The 22,598-nt window shown below is 48.1% G+C and overlaps 1 protein-coding gene across 1 annotated transcript in view; it reads right to left on the reverse strand.

Moving 5' to 3' along the window:
- ARHGAP40 (Rho GTPase activating protein 40) overlaps positions 1 to 16,279 on the reverse strand; it is a 37,671-nt gene extending 21,392 nt beyond the window's left edge. Inside the window, 1 exon segment of the mRNA XM_014787450.2 lies at positions 16,134 to 16,279. Coding sequence (XP_014642936.1) covers positions 16,134 to 16,279 — 146 coding nt within the window.
- Between the last annotated feature and the right edge of the window lie 6,319 nt (positions 16,280 to 22,598).

The raw sequence follows: 22,598 nt of genomic DNA on the forward strand, positions 1-22,598 counted from the left end.
GGGAGGCTGTGTGGAAATGGGGGGGCTGAAGCAGCCAATCTTCTGAGAGGGATCCTCTCAGAAGCAGAGAGGGATCCTCTGCAGCCGTGGAGAGATGGGGGGACCTCAGCTTGCTTTTCTAGGTCCCAGTTCCAGCCTCGCCTGGTTCAGCCAGCAGCCGTGTGGTTTTCCTTAGAGCTCCGATTCCCTGCATTTTTCTTTTAATTCCCCTCTTCTGCACAAACATCTACACGCACTATTTGATTCCACTTTGTTCAAAAAATCCCAGGGCCGGCCCGGTGGCGCAAGCGGTTAAGTGCTCGTGCTCCACTGCGGCGGCCCGGGGTTCACCCCCATAAATGATATTCTGGGGCTTCAAATGAGCTTGGGGATAGAATTTCTGTGCTGCTGCCCAGAATCCTTGAGAAATGGTGGATTGGGAGCTGGGACCACATAGACCCTGAGACATATCAGCAAAACATCACAAACCGCCCTGCCACTATAGGGAAGAAATATATTCCTAAGTTCCTCAAATAGGGAAAAGTATATTCCACGAATTCTACAGATATTTGAGCTCAGTAATGATCCCAGGCAAGATTATAGAACAAATTTCTTTATTCCATCTGGAAACAGACAAAAGGCAGAGAAAACAATAAATATGGATGGTCTGAACTGCCTTGTTAAAAAAAGAGTCAATTTGGCTTTAAAAAAAAATCATCCACTGCAGCTTTTAAAAAGCACATATGCCCTAATCATCGGGGAAATGTGAATCCAAACCACAATGTGATATCACCTCACACCTGCTAGAATGGCTGTCATCAAGAAGACAAGAGATGACAAGCGTTGGCGAGGATGTGGAGAAAAGGGCAGCCTTGTGCACCGTTGGTGGGAATGCAAATTGGTGCAGCCTCAATGGAAAATAGCAGGGGGGGTCCTCAAGAAATTAAAAATAGAACTACCCTATGATCCAGCAATCTCACTAGTATTGGTATTTATCCAAAGGAAATGAAATCAGCATCTCAAAGAGATATCTGCACCCCCATGTTCATTGCAGCATTGTTTACAATAACCAAGGCATGGAAACAACCTCAGTGTCTGTCGATGAATGAATGGATCAAGAAAATGTGACATATATATACACACATACAATGGAAATCATTCAGACATATAATGAAGGAAATTTTGCCGTTTGCAACAGCATGGATGGACCTTGAAGGCATTATGCTAAATGAAGTAAGTCAGACAGAGAAATACTGTATGATCTCACTTATATGTGGAATCTAAAAAAGCCAAACTCATAGAAACAGAGAGTAGATTGGTGGTTGCCAAGGGCTGGGGGTGGGAGATAAGGGGAGATGTTGGTCAAAGGGTACGAACTTCCAGTTATGCAATGAATAAGTTCTGCGGGTCTGATGGATAGCAGAGTGACTATAATTAACGATACTGTATTGTACTCTTGAAAGTTGCTAAGAGAGTGAATCTAAATGTTCTCACCATAAAAGAAAAGAGAGAGTAATTATGTGAGGTGATGGAGATGTTAACTAACATTTTCGTGGTAATCATTTTACAGTATATATGTATCAAATCATCACGTTGCACACCTTAAACTTACACAAGCACACATAATGCAAAATAGCAAAAGTTAAAAGTAAAAACCATGGACCAAATATTGGGAAAATGCTAAGAAAAAGGACAAAGATATCAAAGATATTCTTACTTTCAGATTAAGAAACATTCTAAGGGGGAAAAAAATGTAAATCCACAAAGAACCTACGACAGTTAGGAACCTTTATGCACTTAATAGCATAGCAAAAAATAGAAACAAGAGCTGCTAGAAATGTGAGACTGACAGCAACATGCCAGCCTCATCGTTTGCCATTTCCCCACATGCACTTCGCTTTCCACTTGTGAGTTTACAGGTTCTCCAGTCTCTCTCACACCTCCATGTCTTTGCATAATCTGGCCCCTCTGCCCAGGCTGGGCTTCCCCACTCCTGGCCACCACATCCATTTTACGTGAGATCTGGCCCACTCTTGTTGCACCAGAGCCAATCTTAAAATGAGAGCTGGAAAGGGTAGGGAAGGCAAGGCTCAATGTCAGGCACATTGCAGGAGGCCATCAGCGTCGTGGGACGAGGGCAGGATAAAGGCACGTCACAACGTCACGAGTGAGTGGAGCACCGGCGTGGTGGAGAACGTGGCTGCCGTCCCAACGTCCTTTCCACTCATCCCCCGTTGTGTAGTAGCCGTGACCCCACTCCAGCCTAGTCACCGAAACAGGTTCAGGTAAGATCGGGTTAAGATCCACTGTGTGGGTGCCTGCTAACGGGTACAGCGTTTCTTTTGGGGTGACGAAAATGCTCTGAGATTGATTGTGATGGTGGCTGCACAACTCCGTGAATACACTAAAAACTGTTGGATTGTACACTTTACATGGGTGAGTTATATGGCATGTGAATTATATCTCAATAAAGCTATTATTTAAAAAAAAAGAAACAGAAAAGAACCACCATGTGCATTCCTCCAGTCACATGAATTGACTCAAGGAAGGTGAAACTCAGGACTTCTGTTGGGGATTCTGGGATATAGACAACTTGCTCTAGACGTGGCTGAAAAACAAGTCCCACAATGGGGATCCAGGCTTAGAACAAAGTGGATACCATACCCAGCAATAAAATGAAAATCTAAAAACTCCATCCTAGATGATATCATTGAGCAGTGGAATCACAAGAGGGTCACCACACAGTGCATTTTGCACGAAATATCCTCATGTGAGGAGGTAGCGTGGTTTTTAATCTATCTCCTCTTGACAGACGCTTGGGTAGTTTCCATTTGTCAATATCACAAGCTACCTTGTAATAAGCATCCTACTATTTATCACCTGTTCCTTTGTGCCGGGGTAACAGTAAAGAGAGTGCTAGAAGTGGAATTGCTGAATCAAAGGGTTTGTGAAATTTTGACACTTCTTGCCAAATTGCCTTCCTAAAAGGATTGTTCCACTGCATTTGTTTGTTGTTGCTTTTGCAGCCCGGGACAAGGTGCTGATTTTGCTCCTGTTATGTATCTGGCTTCCGTTTTGTGGGGTCCCGTGCCCTGGAGTCCCTGAGGCTGTATTTTGCCCTCAGCTTGAGACCCCACCCATAGACATCCCCCTAACTTCCAGAGGTGTGATCCAGGACCCAGGGCCAGTGTCACAGATGTACAACCTGTGCTGTCACACAGGCCCCATGCTGAGAAGGGCCTCATGCTTGGTTTAGTGCTCCGCTATTGCCATCTTGAAATGCTTAGTAATTTTTGAACAAGGGGCCCGTGTTCATTTTGCATGTGGCCTGTCCTGCCAGCACCTTACCCATAGACCCTGGCTGTGACTTTCTCCCGAGAGTAACGTCCACACACTGAGCTCGACTCCAAGCTAGAAACGCTCCCATCCCGAAACATACTCAAATGTGGTAAAGCAAAGAAATTTCAGGTCCACCAGGAAGAAATCTCATGCCCACAGGAAGAGGCAGGGCACACAGCATCTCCCCAGCAACAACTTGGCCATTTTCCCTGAGCAGAAGCTTCACTGGAGACCAATTCCCAGTTAATTATAAAATTGGCTGTTCTGCTCTATTTATTCTTTTCGAGAAAACTGCTAGTCAGTGCGCCTCCTGCGAATCCGTTTGGTACCCCATGCTGGTGCACAGCTCGGTTCCTTTAGTTGCTTTGCCATTCGCTTGGAAATTACCAGCATCTGTGTGTTTTCCTGACAATTTGAAAACTGTGGTGAGTAAACCAAAACAGAAGTCGTCGATTGTGTCACGGTTTTGACAGCTAAGCGGTGAGAGGGGAGCAGTCATTTCTTTGGGGGAACTTTCTGAGGCGATCAGACAGAGGTGCAGGGAAGAACAGAAATGAAATAAAACCCCAGAGTTCTAAAGGTGTCATTTTCCCAAGTTCACACGTTGCAGTGTGGCAACCAGTCCCCCATTTAGCCACAGAACAAAGGGAGTGCAGCACATCCACGGAATTTGTTCCGAGCTTCATCAACAGGCTGATTTTTTTGTTTGTTTCGTTTTCAATGTTTTATTGATGCCTAGCATATGCGGAAAAGTGCACACATCCTAAGTGTACGGCACAATCAACTGTCTCTAGTTGTAATTTTGTTTTTAAGCTTTTACTGAGCACTGACTGCAGGCCCACTAAGCTACAGATAACCAGAGCCACAAGTTTTGAAGTTCAGAACTTTGGCTCTAGTGTCGCACGGGCCTGACTGAATCCTCGATCTGTCATTATCTGTCATTTACTAGTGAAGTAACTTTGGGGAGCCCGTGAACCTGGCAAGTCTCCCATCCTCATATGGAGACTACGTAAGGCAGCGCAATTTAAGAGCTGCTTCGTTATCGAGCCTCTCTGTGGTCAGTTAGAGAGGTGTAGGAAGAGAGGTGTAAGAAGGCACATAAGGTGCCTGGAACAGGAAGTCCTCCGTGAGTGTTAGTTTGACAAACGTGTTGCTTCTAGGCGCTTCCCACTTAAGACTCAGACAGGACAAGCGACTTGCCCAAGGCTGCCCACTGGTGAGCAGCCTCTAGCGCCTGTCCCGCAGCGGGTGGGCAGAGCCTTCCGAGCCCCGCCTGTGGATGAAATACCACCGGGTCACATGGCCAGGGCAACCCTCCCAGCTGCTCAGAACCTCGCCGAATGCAAAGCGTTTCTCTCCCACACACACACGAGCTCATTCTCCCTCCCGGGACCTGTCCAAGCCCCCTCCTCACTCCCTGTGTGACCGTGGACCTGTCCCTTTCCCTCTCTGGGCCTCAGTTTCCATAAAATGGGAAAACACAGGTAGGGATGGGAGCTTTGCAAGAGGATCTTGAGCAAGACTCTCGCCCTTGGGGTCCAGGCAGGCCCCAAGAATTAGATGACAGTGGGGCAAAAGCAGTTGCCAAAGGGAGGGGCCAAGGAAACTCATGCTGGGCTGAGAGCCTGCTTAGAGAGGCCAAAAGCCAGGATGATCAAGGGACCAGGAATGCAGCACATCAAGAGGCCCTGGTGGAGGCATGGCCGGCCTCCTCGCCAGCTCAGCCTGGCCAAGGCTTCCCCGCACAGTGCAATGGGGCTCTTAGGCAGCCCTTGATTCCTCGCAGAGCGCCTGCCCTTGCCGTCGCCTCCCTGACTCTGATGAAACACCGACAGGTTGCAGAAAAAGGCAATGGCTGCGTGCGCAGCATTCCAGAGTTAAACAGAGGCTGCGTTCCATCCTCACGCCTTGGCATCCTGGGTGGGTGAGACATTTCACCTCCCTGAGCCTGTTTCCTCTGCAAAGCAGGGGCTAATGAGAGCTACTCTCACTGTGAGGATCATAAGAAATGTAAATAAGACAGCTGGTGAAATATCTGGCCTATACTAGGTGCAAAGAAATAGGAAGTGTTGTAATAATAATTATTATTATTAGCAGCATCACCACTATCCTCATCATGAATGTTGCAGAGACTACGAGTTAAGGAGGAGGCTCTAGTCACAAGCACAGGCCACATGGCCATAGTGACAAAGTGATCCTAACACAGGCCATGGAGTAGCTGGCACTGAGCACTAAAACCAGCACGCACTAACATTTACCACGTGCAAGGTGCTGCCCTGAACACTGTCTGGGTCCCTCAACCTGGGACCCTGGGACATTTAGGTTGGATCATTCTATGTCCTGAGGGGCTGCCCTGTGCATTGTAGGAAGTTTAGCAGCCTCCCTGGCCTCCATCCACTAGATGCCAAAAACATCCCTCCCACTTATGACAACCAAAAATGTCTTCAGACATCGCCAAACGTCCCCGGGGGGCAAACTCGCCCACATTGAGAACCACTTCTTTACGTGGAGGAACTCATGTAATCCTCACAAGCTCCTATTGTTGTTATTATCCCATTTTACAGATGAGGAAACAGAGACACATAGAAATTAAGTAACTTGTCCAAGCTCACCTGGCTAGTAAACGGCAAGACTGGACTTTGAACCCAGGAAGTCTGACTCCATAGCCCATGTTCTCAGCTACTATGCACTAAGCCCCTTGTGTAACTTCTTGTCCTTAATTCTGACTTTTTGTGGGGTTTTTTGTTGGCCAGATGCAGCTTGTGGTTGGGGAAGGAATACCGGTGGGCTGGACTCGGTCCCCGCTCTGCCTCTTCCCAGCTGCTCTGACTCTTGAAGGTTCTCCGTCTCATAAGTACTGTTGGGTAATCATAGCGAGATGGATTGAGATAAATCCCCAACGGGGCATGCTGAAGAAGCAAGAGGTGGTCGCTGTCGGGGAAAGGCCAAGCTCTGCTTTGCTGAGTGGGGAACACAGAGGCGGGTGAGAAGCTGTGAGTGAAGAGAAAGGAGAGAGAGAGGGGGATGAGTCGATTGCCAGAGAGGATTGCCACCACGGGAGGAATGGCTGTGTGGTGGGTGACGTGCACTGTCTTTTGTCTTCTCTCCGAACATTCGGGAAATCAACATTACCAGCCAGTGCTTTAGGAGTTGGGTTGTTTCAGAGGCTACACGATGAAATGCTGACACCAGTCTCTCGTTCGGCGAGGGACAAGGACCGTTGAATGCTGAAAGCTCAGAGGAACCTGGTCACACCCAGCGACAACCCTCCCTGACTTCAAAGAGGGCACAGGAGAAGGTGTGAGAAGAGAAAAACAGGGGCATCGGCCTTTCCACGCTTTGGTCCCTGGGCTGCAGGAGGAGGCTTTGTGTAGAAATGCAGAGTTATTTTTGGCCCTAGTGCTATATTTTACAGTGCTTGAAAATGTCTTCCCAACAAAGAGTCTCAAGTTGTGTTGCCCCTCTGTCATGTAAGTTAGTGTGGAAGAGCTTGAATTATTGTTCTCAATGCATTATTCCTCCCCCTCCTTAAGGCCTTTGCCCTGTGACTTTGCAGTTCCTCCCACGAGAGGCAGAGGCTACCGCCCCTCGCCCCCCACCCATTGACTTGGGCCTTGGGCACGCGATGCCCTTTGGCCAATGGAATGTTAGCAGACACAAGGCATGCCAAGGTGTGAAACATGTCTGGGTGGTGGGACTGGCCCTCTTGCACCTCCCCTCATCACGGGGAGAGCGATCCCTGGGTGGCTGCAGCCCAGGCCCCAGAATGAACACATGCGGCACAGACCAGAGCCCAACGAGCAGGAGGAGCAAGTTCAACCAGACCCACAGCTTGAAATGGAGCCCCCCAGCAGAGCCTAGGCCAGATCAGCTAACCCTCAGATGCATGAGCAGGAATAAATGAGTGCTCCTTTAATAAATGATTGCTGTTGAGTTTGGGATCATTTGTTATACAGCAATGGCTGGCAGAGACGGTTAGTGTATTACTGAACAACCCAAACAGCTTAACCAGAGGAGCAGTGGGCCCACTGTCTCCCACTCACACACATTCCCAGAGGCTAGGTGCACATGCCACATGCACACTCCATGTCCCACCCTATCCCCAACCCCCCAGTGAAATGACACATCAGGTTCTGAGTCAAGTGAAGGGTGGGAATCAGGCCTCCGAGAGCAATCTCAGGGCATAGCCAGGTGCACATAAGTGTGCCAGGGAACGTGTAGGTCCATATTCTCCCATGAACATATACATGGCCATGTGTGTCAATGTGGGCTTATGAAGGAGGGTCTCTCCACTGCTGCTCTAGGACTTGCCAGAAAGTCTGGATTCTCCATGCCCACACATGCACTTTCCCATAACTTAGCATATGGCTATGAGGTGGATGGTGCCCCTTTGGATGTAACATGTTTATGCAGTGCACAACCTGAACATCAGTACACAGCAACACTGCCATCTATGAAGCAATCCCTGTGGGGACAGGGTGGAGGCGGGTGGGAATGAGATGCTATAAAAGGCAAATCCTGTATTTACATTTTTGAGTGTCATCTTAACTGAGCTCCTAAAATCCGTATAAGGCAACAACTTTCCCCTTAAGATAAGACTGGCTCATTCCAGCCAGTGTGCTCATTCTTTGAATGGCTCAACAATGCTCACCACATTTCTTCCGCATAATAATCCTTCTAGAGCTGATCTCTGGGTTGTGGAATTTTCCAGCATGCTATTTTGTGTTATAGACAACAAGAATAAAAACATTCTGAAATATAATCGATGTAATTTAGCTTCCTGAATCAGATCTGAGGCTGGGCCAGGGAGAAAGGCACAGCTGTGGGTGCTCCCTTCTGCTGGTCAAGGTGGGTGAGAGCCAGAGAAATAGGAGACCCACTGGGCCAAGGAGCTATATTCTAGGCGTAGAGACCAGTAGTTCTCAACTCTGACTGTGCACTGGAATCGCCCAGGCAGCTTTTCAAAGTCCCAGTGCCCAGGCAATACCCCAGACCAACTGCACTGAAACCACTGGAAATGGGACCTGGGCATCCGTAATGTTCAAAGCTGCCCAGTTGATACTATTGTGCAGCCAGGGCTGGGAGGCACTGCCTGGGAGCATCATTATATGGCTAAGGTTCACAGAATTGCACAGAAGCTTTCAAAAGTGGGGTGGGAACAGATAGATTGCATTGAAATTTCACATAGCACTTCTGGGAGGGGCAGCCTGCATTTTTGAGATGGCTGGGGAAGATTAAGTTACTGCTCATGACCTCTGAGATGACAAATGTTCCCAACCAGATGATCAGGATCGACCAAGCTCCATGTGAAGTAGCAGAGTGGCCACCCCCACTGGATTTGACATTTAAAGTAGCTTGCCATCATCTGAACATGAGGAGGTCACACATTTAAAAATCCTCTAGCTCCAATTTCTCTTGGAAAAAAATCAAAAGAGATGATAGTCCTGGGGCCCCATCCCTAAGTGACAACAATTGGCTGAAGCCAAGTGGTGGCTGCCTCTTCAAATGGGCTTCCAGCTGGCAGTCCATTCCTGCAGAGCTTGCCGGAGAGGTTCTGAACGTTCCGCAGGGGTTTGAGGCTGGCCCTGATCCTTCCTTAGCACAAGGTCATTGACACTAGCTTGTCTCTGCCTGAGTCACTTAATCAGATTATTTTATACGCTGGGCAACATATAGAACTATGTTAGCCAATACGGTAGCCACCAGCCATGAGTGGCTATTGAGCACTTGAAATGTGGTCAGTATGACTGAGGAACTGAATTTTTAATTTTATTTAGTTTTAGCTAATTTAAATTTAAAACTGGATGGTTGATTCAGTTACTAGAAAACTTGGATATGCGAATCTCTCCAACTCGGGTATGTGAATCTGCTCTGTAAATTCTCAGTTCTTGCCCGAGAACTACTGAATGAGAAACTCTGGGGGTGGGGTGCAGTAATCTGGATTTTAAGAAGCCTTCCAGGTGATTCTGATGCACCCATCCAACCCACAGCTTCTGTCGGGGTGAAGCGGGGTGAACCCCTGGGGGCAGAGGCAGGTGACTGAGGTTTGGAGAAGGAGTATGGAAGAGTGGCTGTGGCAGACAGAATACTGCCCTCCCCGCAAAAAGGTGCCCAGGTCCTAACCCCCGGAATCTGTAAATATGTTATGTTATACGGCAAGGGGGGATTAAGGTTGCAGGTGGAATTACAGTTGCTAATCAGTTGACCTTGAGATGGGGAGATTATCCTGGATTATCTGGGTGGGACCAGAGTAATCACCAGAGTCCTTAAGTGGGCAAGAGGTGGGCAGAAGAGTGAAAACCACAGATGATAGCATGAGAGGGACTCACCAAGGGGACCATGGGCTGAGGAAAGCAGACAGCCTCTAGAAGTTGGAAAGTGGGTTCTCTGCAAGATTCTCCAGAAAGGAATGTAGCCCTGCCAACACCTTGATTTTAGCCCAGGGAGGAAGCCCCATTTTGGACTTCCGGCTTCCAGAACTATAAGATAATAAATTTGTGGCAATTTGTTAGGGCAGCAACTGGAGACATTTAACACAGTGGCTAAGGGTCCAGGCCCTAGAGTCAGATGGTCTGAGTTCCGGCCTGTCATCTTGATGTGTGACCGTGGGGAAGTATCTTAGTCTTCCCTCCCCCACCTGCAAAATGGGGATGACGATGGTGATAATGGTACACACAGGGTCTCGAGGATGAAGTGAAGTAATGCGTGCCCATAGTAAGTGCTCCAACAAATGGTTAAAAGCAAAACTGTGTTCCGACTAATGAGCCGCCTACAAACCATCTAAGATGGAGCAACAGCTCTGAGGGACAGAGCAGTAACCAGAGTGGGATGAGGCAGAGGAGAGAAGGTTTCCTGGAGAAGATGATGTTGGAACTCGGTTTTAAAGGAAGAGTCAATGAACGTCAGGGAGGGAATGAGATATGCAAAGCTCACAGGAAGGGAAGCAGGTTATTAAGGTGGTATGTACAAAGGAATTCCGCTGGGTGGATAGGAGCCTGCATTGGGGTGTGATGAGAATGGAGTTGGGAAGAAATAAGGGGTAGTGGGGAACATCTCCCCAAGCAAAATAAAATCCAGAAGCCATAACTGAAAACAACTGAGGTTTGCATCAAAATTTAAAACTCCTGTCTTACAAAAGACATCATAAACAAAGTCATAAGACCAGTAATCAGTTGAGAGGAAATATTTGTAACAAATGATAAAGCGTTACTATCTAGTCTATATAAAGAGTTCCTAGAAATCAATAAGGAAAAAAATACCCTCAAAAAACATCTGATGATAGAAAAGTAGACGGTAGGTACGAATGAACAGCCACTCAAGATAATGCAAATGCTCGATGTGAAAAGATGTTGAACCTCACAAGTAATTAGGGAAATACAAATTAAGACGATGAAATATTTTCAAGCATCAGATTGGCAAACACCAAAAAGATTGCCAACACCCAGGGTTGGCAAGTGTCACAAAAAAGACATTCTCACATTCTGTGAGCATCTGCTGGCCAAGCTGGGTGGAGCTGGCCATGCCTGACGGGAGGGGAGTTGGAGGGCTGGAGATCCCGGAGTTGTGGAGGGAAGCGGCCTAAGCCCTCAGTGTAGGTGGAGCCTTCTCCTGCTTCGCTGTGAAGCAAGAGAAGAAATAGGAAGGCCTGTCAGAAGGGACTTGCCTTTGCTGGTTTGTAAGCAAGAGTCAGCCAGGTTCCTCCCGCAGGCGAGGCCTGGCGAGAATTTGCCCACAAGGGCTTTTGCTGCAAAGCTGGTCGGAAGCATGAGGGCTGCAGCGTGGGCCTGGGGGTTGCAGCCCCAAGGTGGCGGTTTCATGGCGGAGATCCAGGAAGACGTGTGTCAACAACAGCAACTACTAGAATGGCACTTATTTTGCAAATAAAGCAACCTGCTCAGAGAGGTACGGTAACTTTCCCAAGGATAAGTGGAGGATTTAAGACACAAATGCAGATCTTTCTACCACTCCAAGGAGTCAGGAGGCCTGAATTCACTTCTTGCATGAAAACAAACCTGTGCTATGTGGAGTCAGCTCCTAGAGCTTCCCCTTGACGACCGGTGTCTGGCACATATGGTGTGCGCCCTACGTACCGCTCTGTGCTAAGCCCTTCACACACGTTCCTTTCATTTCATCCTCACAACAAGCCTATGAGGCAGGAACTGCCACTTGCAGCCATCTTACAGGAAAGGAAACTGAGGCTCAGAGAGGTTAAACATCTTCCCCAGAGTCCTACAGCTGGTAAGTGGTAAAGCTGGGCTTTGAGATTCAGGCTGTCCTTCTACCATTGATACATCTAAACTGCGTGTGAGTGATTTATTGGGTGCTTGGGTTCACCTATGGGGTGTGTCTGGAGGTTTCAAGGTATATGGTGTCTAGAGAGATCGATTGACATTAACCCCAACGGCAGAGACCTCAGAACGACACAGGAGCTAAATATGAGTTTAGGTGGACTTTGTAAAAGTGAATTATTCCACAAAATACCTGTGTGCAGTTGGCCAAGTCACTTAACCCACTGTTGATTAAGGGAATCTGACTGTTGCACCAGACTCGAAATGGGTCTTCCTGCCTCTCTGTCAGACACTCAGCCTGTGAAAAGATGCCCAACTGCACTAACAATAAAAGAAAGGTGAGTTAAAACAAGATACAATTAGCAAAGACTAAAAAGAGCAATAATGTCCAGTCAAGAATGTCAAGAACATAAGGAAACAAACTGGCACCCACTTAGTGAGTCTGTAATTGGGTACAACCTCCCTGGGAAACCACTTGGCAATATATTTCAAAGTTTTAAATGTATATACCTTTGGGCTCGATTTCTATTCTGGGAATTTATCATAAAGATAAGCGCACAAAGATATATGCCCAAGACAATGCAGTATAGTCTATAATAGCAACCAAAAAAATTTTTAAAAAAGGAAAAGTAAAAGAAACAATCTAAAAGTCCATCAGAGGAGGCTAGTTAACAAAAGTACAGTTCAGTCATAAAATGAAATATCATGCAGTGTTTAAAGAGAACAGTGTACATCTCTATTTCCGTGAAAAATATTATCAAGTGGGAAAGGTTGTTTCATATGGCTACAGGTAGTATAATCCAGTTCACATATATAAGTATAATTACATACATAAATTAGGTCATATATGTTTTCCATATACATATATGTAAATATATCTTTATGAAGCATAAAATCTTATAGGATCTACACTGAACTGCTCACAATTACTATTCTTGTGGGTTGGAGGCGGGAGGGGGGAGTGGATTTCACTTGCTATTTTTTGCACTTTTTATAGCAATCATGAATTAACAGAAAATATGTTTCTATTTGGGAAAGAGGATGGAGGGAATCCCATCAGAGCCATCTTGCTAGGATTGGGTTAGGCTCCTCCCAAGGCAAACACTGCATGATCCTAAGATTGAGTTCACATAGAGAGCAAACTCTGTCCCATTCACTTTACAGGAAGTTCTGTTTGATGACGGCACTGACTCCAGTCACCCCTGCTCGGACCTTTCCAATCAGCATTTGTGCATCATATCACAGTGGACCAGTCTCATATCTTCCTCTTGGACCAGCCTGTGGACATCCCAAGGACTGAGAGAACATCTTATAATCCTCATACTAAATGCCCATCATGGGACTTCACGTAGAAGCAGTGAGCATTTCGTTCATTGAGCAAATATTTCATGAGCACCTACAATGGACCAGCCTTGCACTGGGTGCTGGAGATACATGGGTGAACAGAACAGACCCAGCCTGGCATCCAAGAGCTTACGGTCCTGCTGGAATTTGTTGAATAAATAAATGACTCACAAGTGAGTGACCAGTGAGATGAATGAACTCAGAGGGTTGGGAGAACTGACCTAGTGACTTTGTGAACCGATACACAAGAGCAGTGGCTGGAGCAGACAGACCAGTCCTGTCCCAGGGAAGTGGTTTTCACATTTTTTTGACAGCGGAATCTCTTCTCAATAAACAAAAGAGAGAACAATGATATTATTGTAAACTCATTTCATAAGTTCAATTTAAAGCATTTACGGACCATACAATCTATACAATTTCGATAGACAAAAATATTTGGGATATAACACACTTGAGTACATGAGGTGTTTTTACTAGTCTTTTGATATTTAAAAAATATAATAAAAATTGAATTCAAATAAAATATTCACAGAATGCTGGAGTTTGAAAAACCACTGTTCTAGAAGTAAGAGCGTTGTTTTAAGTAACAAAAGCAATGCAACAAAATTCACTTGGTTATTCGACCAGTAAGTACTGAGCACATCCAATGGGTCAAGCATTCTTATAGTGAATTCAATACTAAAAGCCTCAGAGATCACAATGAACCAAGAGATTAAGGGAGGGCCAGGGGAGGTTAGGGGAACAGATAGGATAGGTAGGGAGGTAGATAGACAGATGGATGAATGGATAATTAGATGACAGATAGACAGATAGATAGATACATAGATACATAGACAGACAGATAGATGATAGTGTGATAGGCTGAATAGTGGCCCCCCCAAAGACGTCCACATCCTAATTTCCAGAACCTGTGAATATGTTATCTTACATGACAAAAGGGACTTTGCAGATGTGATTAAGTTAAGGATCTTGAGATGGGAAGAGTATCCTGGATTACCTGGGTGAGCCCAGTGTAATCACAAGGGTCTTTATAAGTGAAAGAGGGAGGCAGGAGGGTCAGAATCAGAGGAGGAGATGTGATGACAGAAGTGGAGGTCAGAGTCAGAGAGAGATTTGAAGATGTTTGAAGATGGAAGAGGGCCATGGGTCAGGGAAAGTGGGTGGCCTCTAGAAGCTGGAAAAGGGAAGGAAACAGATCATCCCCAGAGCCTTCAGAAGGAGCACAGCCCTGTTTTTTAGGATTTCTGACTTCCGGAACTATAAGATAATAAATTTGTGCTGTTTTAAGCCAGTAAGCTTGTGGTGATTTGTTACAACAGCAATAGGAAACTAATACAGACTAGACAGATAGACCGACAGACAGACAGATTGACTGATAGATATGCAGATAGGCACATCTTTGGCTTATCAAGATCGAATCTCAACAAAATCACATGTTCCGAGTAATTTTTGCCTGGGATGGGACAGAGTCCCCATGCACAGGAGCTCAGAGAATATGCTGAATGAATGAAATGATCTCCCTGAGTTTCCCTGCCTCTTCCCTGAGCCTAGAAGTTGTTCCCGCATCAGGGAGTTCTGTGGCTCAGTTGTTCTAGGATCAGGGTCCCCTACTCCCCAGGTCTGCTCTCCACGGTCAGGCCACGGTCAATCTTCAGGTCCTGGGGTGGAAATGAGTGGGGCAATGGGGCTCCCCTGCTGTAGGCGTGTTCTGAGCTGCAACATTTTTGGAGGGCAGTTGAGCAGGATCTATCAAGATTCTAATTATTCCTTTCAAACCTTTAATTACGCTTTTAGGAATGAGTTTTACCCACACAAATCCCCAAAGACGTCCATTGCAGTATTGCTTAAAATGGTTAAAAAAGGTGTGGTATATATATACAACAGAATACTACTCGGCCATAGAAAAGATGAAATTGTGCCATTTGCGACAACATGGATAGACCATGAGGATATTATGCTAAGCAAAATAAGTCAGACAGAGAAAGACAAACACAGCATGATTTCACTCATCTGTTGAAGATAAACAGACAAACAAACAGATAGATACCAAGAACAGATTAGTGGTTACCAGAGCGGAAGGTGTGGGGGGAGGGCGAAAGGGGTAAAGGGGCACATATGTATGGTGACGGATGTAAACTAGACTTTTGGTGGTGAACAGGAAGCAGCCTATACTGAAGCTGAAATATAATGATGTACACCTGAAATTTACACAGTGTTATAAACCAATGTGACCTCAATAAAATAATTTTTAAAAAATTGCAACCAGTCTAAATGTCTATTAGCCAGGAACTGGTTCAAATTAACCAAAGAACATCCATAAAGTTGGATTATGGGAGATCATTAAAACGAATGAGTCAGATCTATATGTTACTGGCATGTAAAGACGTCCACAACATTAATTAAGAGATAAAAGGAAGCCTAGAGGCACGTGGATAGCGTGATCCTATTTGTGTAGGACTATACAAGTATAGGTTTACATACATCAAAAAATTTTCCCAAGGTATACGCCAAAACTTTAACTGTAGTAGATTCTGGGAAATAGGCATACAAACTTTCGAACTGTTTGAATTCCTATAATAATCATATTGTAATATGCTGTAATCATAGTTGGGAAAAATTACTTTTTAAAAATTCTGGTCTGGCTGTCAGAGACACACTGAGCAGGATGGAGGGGGGACTGTTGTCACCCGAGGTGACCACACGGCCACACTGACCCAGCTGAGACTCCACAGTTTAAGGATCTGAATCCTGAGCCCCAAATCACCCCTGGGGTCCCTAATACTCTCTACATCCAGAGGAAGGGGAAACGGCACACATTGGGGGTCACTCACATCTCTACAAATCGGAAAATCAGTGACCCCGCAGGAGGCCAGCAGCAGGAGCCCAGGGTAGTGTGTGTCCCAGGAAGGGCCTGGGTTTGGGGTCCACGGACCAAGGTTTGAAATACACACCTCCACCACTCGGCAGCTGGTGACCTTGGGCCATTTACTTGCCCTCCCAGAGCTTCTGTTTCCTCATCTATAGGATGGGAGGGGAACTCCTGCTTCACAGGGATGTTGTGAGGACTGAGTGAGACGACATTCACCCCTGGCACAGAGCAGGTCCTCGACTTGGTCCCCTCACCCCTGGCCCTGAGACACCAGTGGCCCAAACCTCCCCTCTCCCATCCTGTGAAGCCTGTACCTGCAGCCCAGGTCTGCCCGGCGCCGGGCACAGCGCCCTGGTTGTCTGGCGATGCGGGCCCGCGGGATCCGGGGACACGGTGAGGCCAGGGAGAAGGGGGCCAGCCTCTCCATCTGGGCGGCAGGGAGAAGGGCAGGCTCTGCCATGGGCTGGCACCGTCGCGGCTCCCTGGTCAGCTGCAGTGCTGCTGCTGCCTCAGGGCTGACTCAATTGGCAATGAGCACAGGAGGAAGGGTGCAGGGCCTCTGTGGCACACCCAAGTCCCAGACACCCCCACGCCGGGACAAATGTCCAACCTCCTTCCGGGTGGGGCTGGCTCAGCCAGGGCCACCTGCAGGCAGACACAGACACACACACAGACACACACACTCACCTCTGAGCCCCGCCCACCCTCCTGCACCGCAGTGAAGTGGAAATGGCACCTTTAAAACCAGTCATGAAATATTATTCGTATTGCCCTTGTTATTACCTGCAGCCATCTGATTTTAAATAAAACTGAATTAATAAAGTACGTGGCTACTGTGGGTGGAAAAAAGCAGCCATGACCCACAGGTCTGGCCTGGCCACTCCCTCTGTGCCTTTGAGCAGGTCACCCGCCTTCTCTGAGCCTTGGTTTCCTCCTCTGCAAAACGAGGATGGTGACATTTGCCAGGAAACAGGAAAGTAGGCAAACAGGAGTGTGTCAAGGGTGTGAAAAGGGCAGGGCTTGGGATGGGGGAGGGGGATGCTAAGGGACCAGGAAACAGGAATAGCCAAATGTGGGGGTCCAGAAGGGCCTCCCTGGGAATTGACATTCTGCCTGGAATGTGAAGGAGTAGGAGCTCGGCATATACAAAGACGTAGAAGTGGGGCATTTAGGGACAAGTAAGGGACATTCCTGCCAGCTTCTCTGGCTTGTGTCCTACTCCCCATATCTGTTACGCACCAGGAGTCCCTCCTCTTGCTCTCTGGCCAGGAGAGAATGCCATGGTCTTCCCCCAGATTGTCCTGGCCCACCCTGCCCTCTCCTAAGTCTCTGAGTGTCAGTGACCCTCCTAGGCAGCATATTTGCCTTTACACTAAGAAGAGCAGCCCCAGGGTGCTCCTCAAGGAGGGGCCCAACTCCATGGGTCACCACGGTCTGCTCTGGCCTGGGAGAAGCAAGAACTGGAGCCCAATAACTGGAAATATTGCCCCACTGGAGCCACAGTGCCCAGGACTATGCATGGCCCTGGTATAAAAAGAAGGGACCCCACAGGACAAAGGGTCCTCAGGAGCCCCAAGTCTCAAGCTGTCACTGGCTCTCACATGCAGACTGGGGCTGTGCAGATGACCAACTGTCCACTTTTCTTGAGCCTCCTCCTGAGGAGGAGACTCTGGAAGCATGCCACCAGAAGGCTGAGTATCTGGGGCTACCATGGGTGCAGAGGTCCTCCCTCCCAAAATGTAGGGTGAACTAGGACTGAAAGTGGGTGAAAAAGCACATGGGGAGCTATAAGGAGCTTTATGGGAGAAACACAGTAGGTAGTTAATAAAGGTTGGATGGATAGATGATGGATGAATATGGATGATGGATGGATGGATAGATGGATAGATGGATGATGGATGGAGGAAGGATGGATGGATGATAGATGGAGGATGGGTGGATGGATAGATGGAGGATGGATGGATGGATAGATGGATGGATGGAGGAAGGATGGATAGACGGATGGATGGATGATGGATGGAGGAAGGATGGATGGAAGATGGATGGAGGATGGATGGAGGATGGATGGATGGATGGATGGATGGATGGATGGATGGAGGATGGAGGATGGAAGGATGGATGGATGGGTGGATGGGTGGATGGGTGGATGGGTGGATAGGTGAAAAAGTGAATGGCTGTGTATGTGAATGTATGAGAGCATGAAGGAGTGAATGAATGAATGAATCAGCGAGCCATTAGGTGAATGGGTGGATAAATAAATGAGTGAATGAATAAATGCATGCTGGAGTGAGTAAACAAGTTAGCACCTGAGTAAATGAACTTCTAGTTCAGAACAGAAAACCTAACTTGTTATCACTTCCCTTAGGTGTAGGGAACCCCTGGAAAGAAAGCAAGAAGGGAGAGAGAGTAGCCTGAATCTTGAATAAGCTGCACTTTCAAGCTTCCTTAGGAAAGTACCACCTCTTGGCTTCCTGGAGAGCCGTGTGTACTCAGAATGAAGTGTGCCCGAGCTCTGGGCAACATTCCTCAGCCCCATTGGGGCCTGTTCCAGCTCTGGAGTATCGGCCAGGCCGGTTAGGTCACAGTGGAGTGACTCAGACCTGGCAGCCCTGCACCCTGACAGCCTGCAATCCAGCCCACCCACTCAGTGTTTTTGAGATACGTTTATGCCCCTCAGACCCAGAAAGCTCCCTAGGGCTGCGTGCTGTGTGCTCAGCATTTCCTCCCTGCCTTTCTAGCCCTCCACGCATCTCCCACTGCCCACTAGAGCACTGTCCAACCCAGTGTGATGTAGTGGAATCTCAGAGGCCTGGGGCAGATCCTTAGCTCTGCCATTTAGGCTGTGTGACTTCAGACAAATGCCTTAACCTCTCTGAGTCACAGTTTCCTCATCATTTAAACGAAAATCTTGCCCGTGTCGAGGGGTGGTTGCGAGGATTCAGTGGGATAGTACATGCCGAGCACCCAAACTGCGCCTGGCACAGGATGTACACCAAGCACCTATTTCCAGGCACTCAACTTTTTCTTTTGGCAGCAATTTATGGAGCATTTATAAAGTCCCAGCCAAGCACAGTGCTCAGAGCTTACACGCATTACCACATTCAGTCCTCACGAGGAGGGTGTTAGGGGTTGAATCGTGTCCCCCTCAAAACATAGTGGACGTCCCAACCCCCAGGACCTCAGAATATGAGCTTATGTGGAAATAGGATCTCGGCAGAGGTAATCAAGTTAAAATGCAGTCATCAGGGTGGGCCCTAATCTAATGACTGGTGTTCTGATAAAAAGGGGAAATCTGGACACCGAGACAGACGCACAGAGGGAAGACAGCGTGAAGACACAGGGAGAAGCCGTGTGAAGATGGAGGCAGAGATTGGAGTGATGTTGCCACAAGCCAAGGAACATCTGGAGTTGCCAGAAGCTGGAAGAGGCAGGAAGTTCTTCCCCTGCAGGTTCAGAGGGAGCTTGGCCCTGCCGACACCTTGATTTTGGACTTCCGGCCTCCAGAACCAGGAGACAATGAATTTCTGCTGTTCTAAGCCACCCAGGCTGTGACACTTGGTTGTGGCAGCCACAGGTAACGAATGCAGAGGGATTGGCCCCATTTTGCAGATGATGACACTGAGGCTCACAGGGATGGTGGCGGGAGGGTGAGGGGCTTGTGCTTGGGATTCCAGGGTTTAGGGGTGGAACATATGGGCGTGCCTGGGGGATGTGTCGTGACAAGGGGTCCAAGACTGTCAGATGGGCCCTGCATCACTGCCCCTGCAGCTTCCCCACCTTACCCTGGTGACTGTCCTCCCAGCCTCCCTGAGCTCCTCGGGCTGGGGAGACATGCGCACTTATTGTTCTGAGTTTGCTCATGTTTCCTACATGCATCAACAGCACAACCTTAAGTTGCGTTGTTCCAGTCCAGGAAGAGCCAGGGGTATTACTGTGGATATTGAGAAACACATCTCAGGTAAGAGTCAGAAAATTGGGCCACTTCCAGGCTGTGTGACTTTGGGCAAGTTACTTAACCTCTCTGACCCTCAGTTTCCTCATCTGAAAATAGAACTACGACCCACCTTACAGGATAGTGTGGGGATCAAATAAGATAAGGCATAGGAAGCACTTAGCACTGGGGCAGGCACACAGAGGCAGGCACTCGGCTACATCTGCTGTAATGGGGATGATATCTCTCGGGAAGCCTAGTACTGGAGGATCACAGGGTGTGTTTACCAGACAGACAGACACACACGTCTCCTAACAGGACAAAACGCCAGACAGGGGCCCCAATCCATACCCTCAGAGGCCCAGGGTCTCAGCCCCCGACCCAGAGCAGGGAAGGCATCTCCGCACACTTCCCCACCAGCTGCCATCCAGAGCTGCTTACCGGCCAGGGACCCCGAGGAGCTGTCCCCCCAGCCGTCTGACACAGGTGCTCCCAGGAGCACGACCAGACGTCCTCCCCGCGGAGCCCGAGCTGCAGAGCCTCACCATGCCCACTTCCCCGCAGGGTCTGAGCTCCCCCAGGAGGCTCCTCTGGCTCCTCCAGAGTGGCTGTGGATGGGACGGGGGCTAGGGGGCTGGCCTGGCTTTTCTAGGTCAGCACAGAGGGGAACAGTGCCCCAGCAGCCCAACAGCACAGGGGGTAGCGGCCGACTTGTGCACGGGACTCCACGGAGCAGGCGGTTGGAGAAAATGCCAGACAAAGGCCAGAGAAGCTTCAGCAGCAAGGGAGGCTCGTTACCAAAAGTGTCTATTCAATGCCAGGAAAGTTCCCAGGAAAACGCAGCCTTGGCAAAAGCACATCAGCCAGAACAAAGTGTGTGTAGAGAAGGGGGAGTGTGTGTGCACTCATGTGTGTATGTGTTAGCAGATGTAGGGTAGGGCAAAGGTTGGAGAAACAGGCACTTTTATGTACACTGTTGGTGCCAACTTTTGGTAGGGCAACTTGGCAATATCTGCAATATATCAATGCACAGATCTTATATTCAACATTTTCTCCATTCGGAACTTATCCTCTAGATAGAAGCACACTTGTGTGCAAAGATATAAGTTCAAGGGTGTTTGTTGCAGCCTTGTTGGTAAGAACAGAAACCTCATCTTGCAATTTCACTGGGGCTCAGATCCCAAAGGGCAGCTCTCTATACCACACAAGGAACTCTGACTTTAGCCCAGGGACACTAGGGAGCCATAGAGGGCTTTAAGCGGTGGGGGGGACATGTTCTGATTTGTGCTTTGGATGGATGGTCCTAACAGGGCAGAAAAAGCAGAGCTGGGGAGATCAAAGGCTGGGAGACCAGCTAATAATTCAGGCTCCATTCCCTCTCCTGTGGACCTTTTAAAAGGCTCATGGTGGCTGGTGGGATGTGCGGTGGGAGAAAGAGGGGACAAAGATGATACCCAGGTGATACACAGGAGGGCTCGTCCCCTTCTCCAGCCATCAACCCTGCTGCCTCTGAGTAACAATGAGGGGCAAGGACAAGGGATTTCTTCAAAAGTCAGAGCCTTGTCTCTCCCAACACTCCAACCTGGAGAACTGGCCAGTGCATCAGGCCGGGATCTGGAGTCCTGGGGCCTAGGTTCAAATCCAACTCCACCAGTGTGACTCTGAATAAGTTACTTGATTGCTCTGTGCCTCATTTTCCTCATCTGTAAAATGGGGATAACCAAAGACCCTACCCATAGAATTCTTGTGAAGGTTAAAAATGATAACGTGTGTAAAGCACATAGAAAAGTGTCTGGGACACAGTAAGTGCTCATTAAATGGGAGCTGTTCTTATCATAACTAGGCATATGGTAGACATTCTGTAGATATTTACATAATGAATATTTGTTATTAAAATCAACCTGAAGGCTCATCATGGAGTGAGTTTGAAATTAGGGAACAAAAGTTCACAGCAAGACCCCCAGCCCTTTGAACAGATGGGAAAGTCAGGGTTCCCACAGAGCATCGGGGACACACCCGGGCCCCACAGCTTGTTGAACAAACGGACTTGGTCAGGCCCAGCAGGTTTGTCAGGGGTCTCCTGAGCACAGGAACCCCCCCATTTCTTTAATATGGACCCACAGCCTCTGGCCCAGCCCTGCCCTAGGACCTTCTCTGAATTCAGTTGGCCAACTTCTCCTCGTGTGCCTGCTTACATCGTCTTCACAGACTTGGGCTCCTCCCCAGGGGCCTGGGAAGGTCGTTGATAATGGAGACTAGCTGGGTCCTCTGGAGGCTTTCGTGTGTCCATCGATGGAGGAGATGGGTTGGGGGTCCCAGGGAAGCACCTCACTCGCCAAAGTCCTCCTCCCTCCCTGGCGAGAGTTCCCCATCCACTTCGGCCGTTGCCGCTGCCCAGCTGACTCCAGGAAAACCAAGCTGGAAACAAATGGAAGGTTGGGTCTAGTGGTGACCACGGAATGAAAGAGTGAGAGAGGGACAGATACGTGACGGGGTGGTAAGGGCTCTACACACAAAGGACAGAGTCCTTGAGTGGAGTCTGAACATCTTCTCTTACCCCACTAATTGTACACAAACAGGACAGGCTACATAATTTGTGGGGCCTTTTAAAAATGAACATATGGGGCCCCTTGTTCAAAAATTAAGAATTTCAAGACAGCAACAGCAGAACATTAAACCAAGCATGGGGCTTTTACGAACATGGGACCTTGTGGGGCTGCACAGGTTACAACCTGTGAAGCCAGCCCTGCACCCAAAACTCTGAGTGTATGCACGTGTGTGTTTTTCTGGGGAAATGGCCCACAACCAGGAAAGGTTAAGAATCAGTGTAATTGAGATTAAGTGAGGG

This window comes from Ceratotherium simum, chromosome 21 (genome assembly GCF_057802395.1).
Source record: "Ceratotherium simum simum isolate JZ-2026a chromosome 21, ASM5780239v1, whole genome shotgun sequence".
Classification (NCBI taxonomy): domain Eukaryota; kingdom Metazoa; phylum Chordata; class Mammalia; order Perissodactyla; family Rhinocerotidae; genus Ceratotherium; species Ceratotherium simum.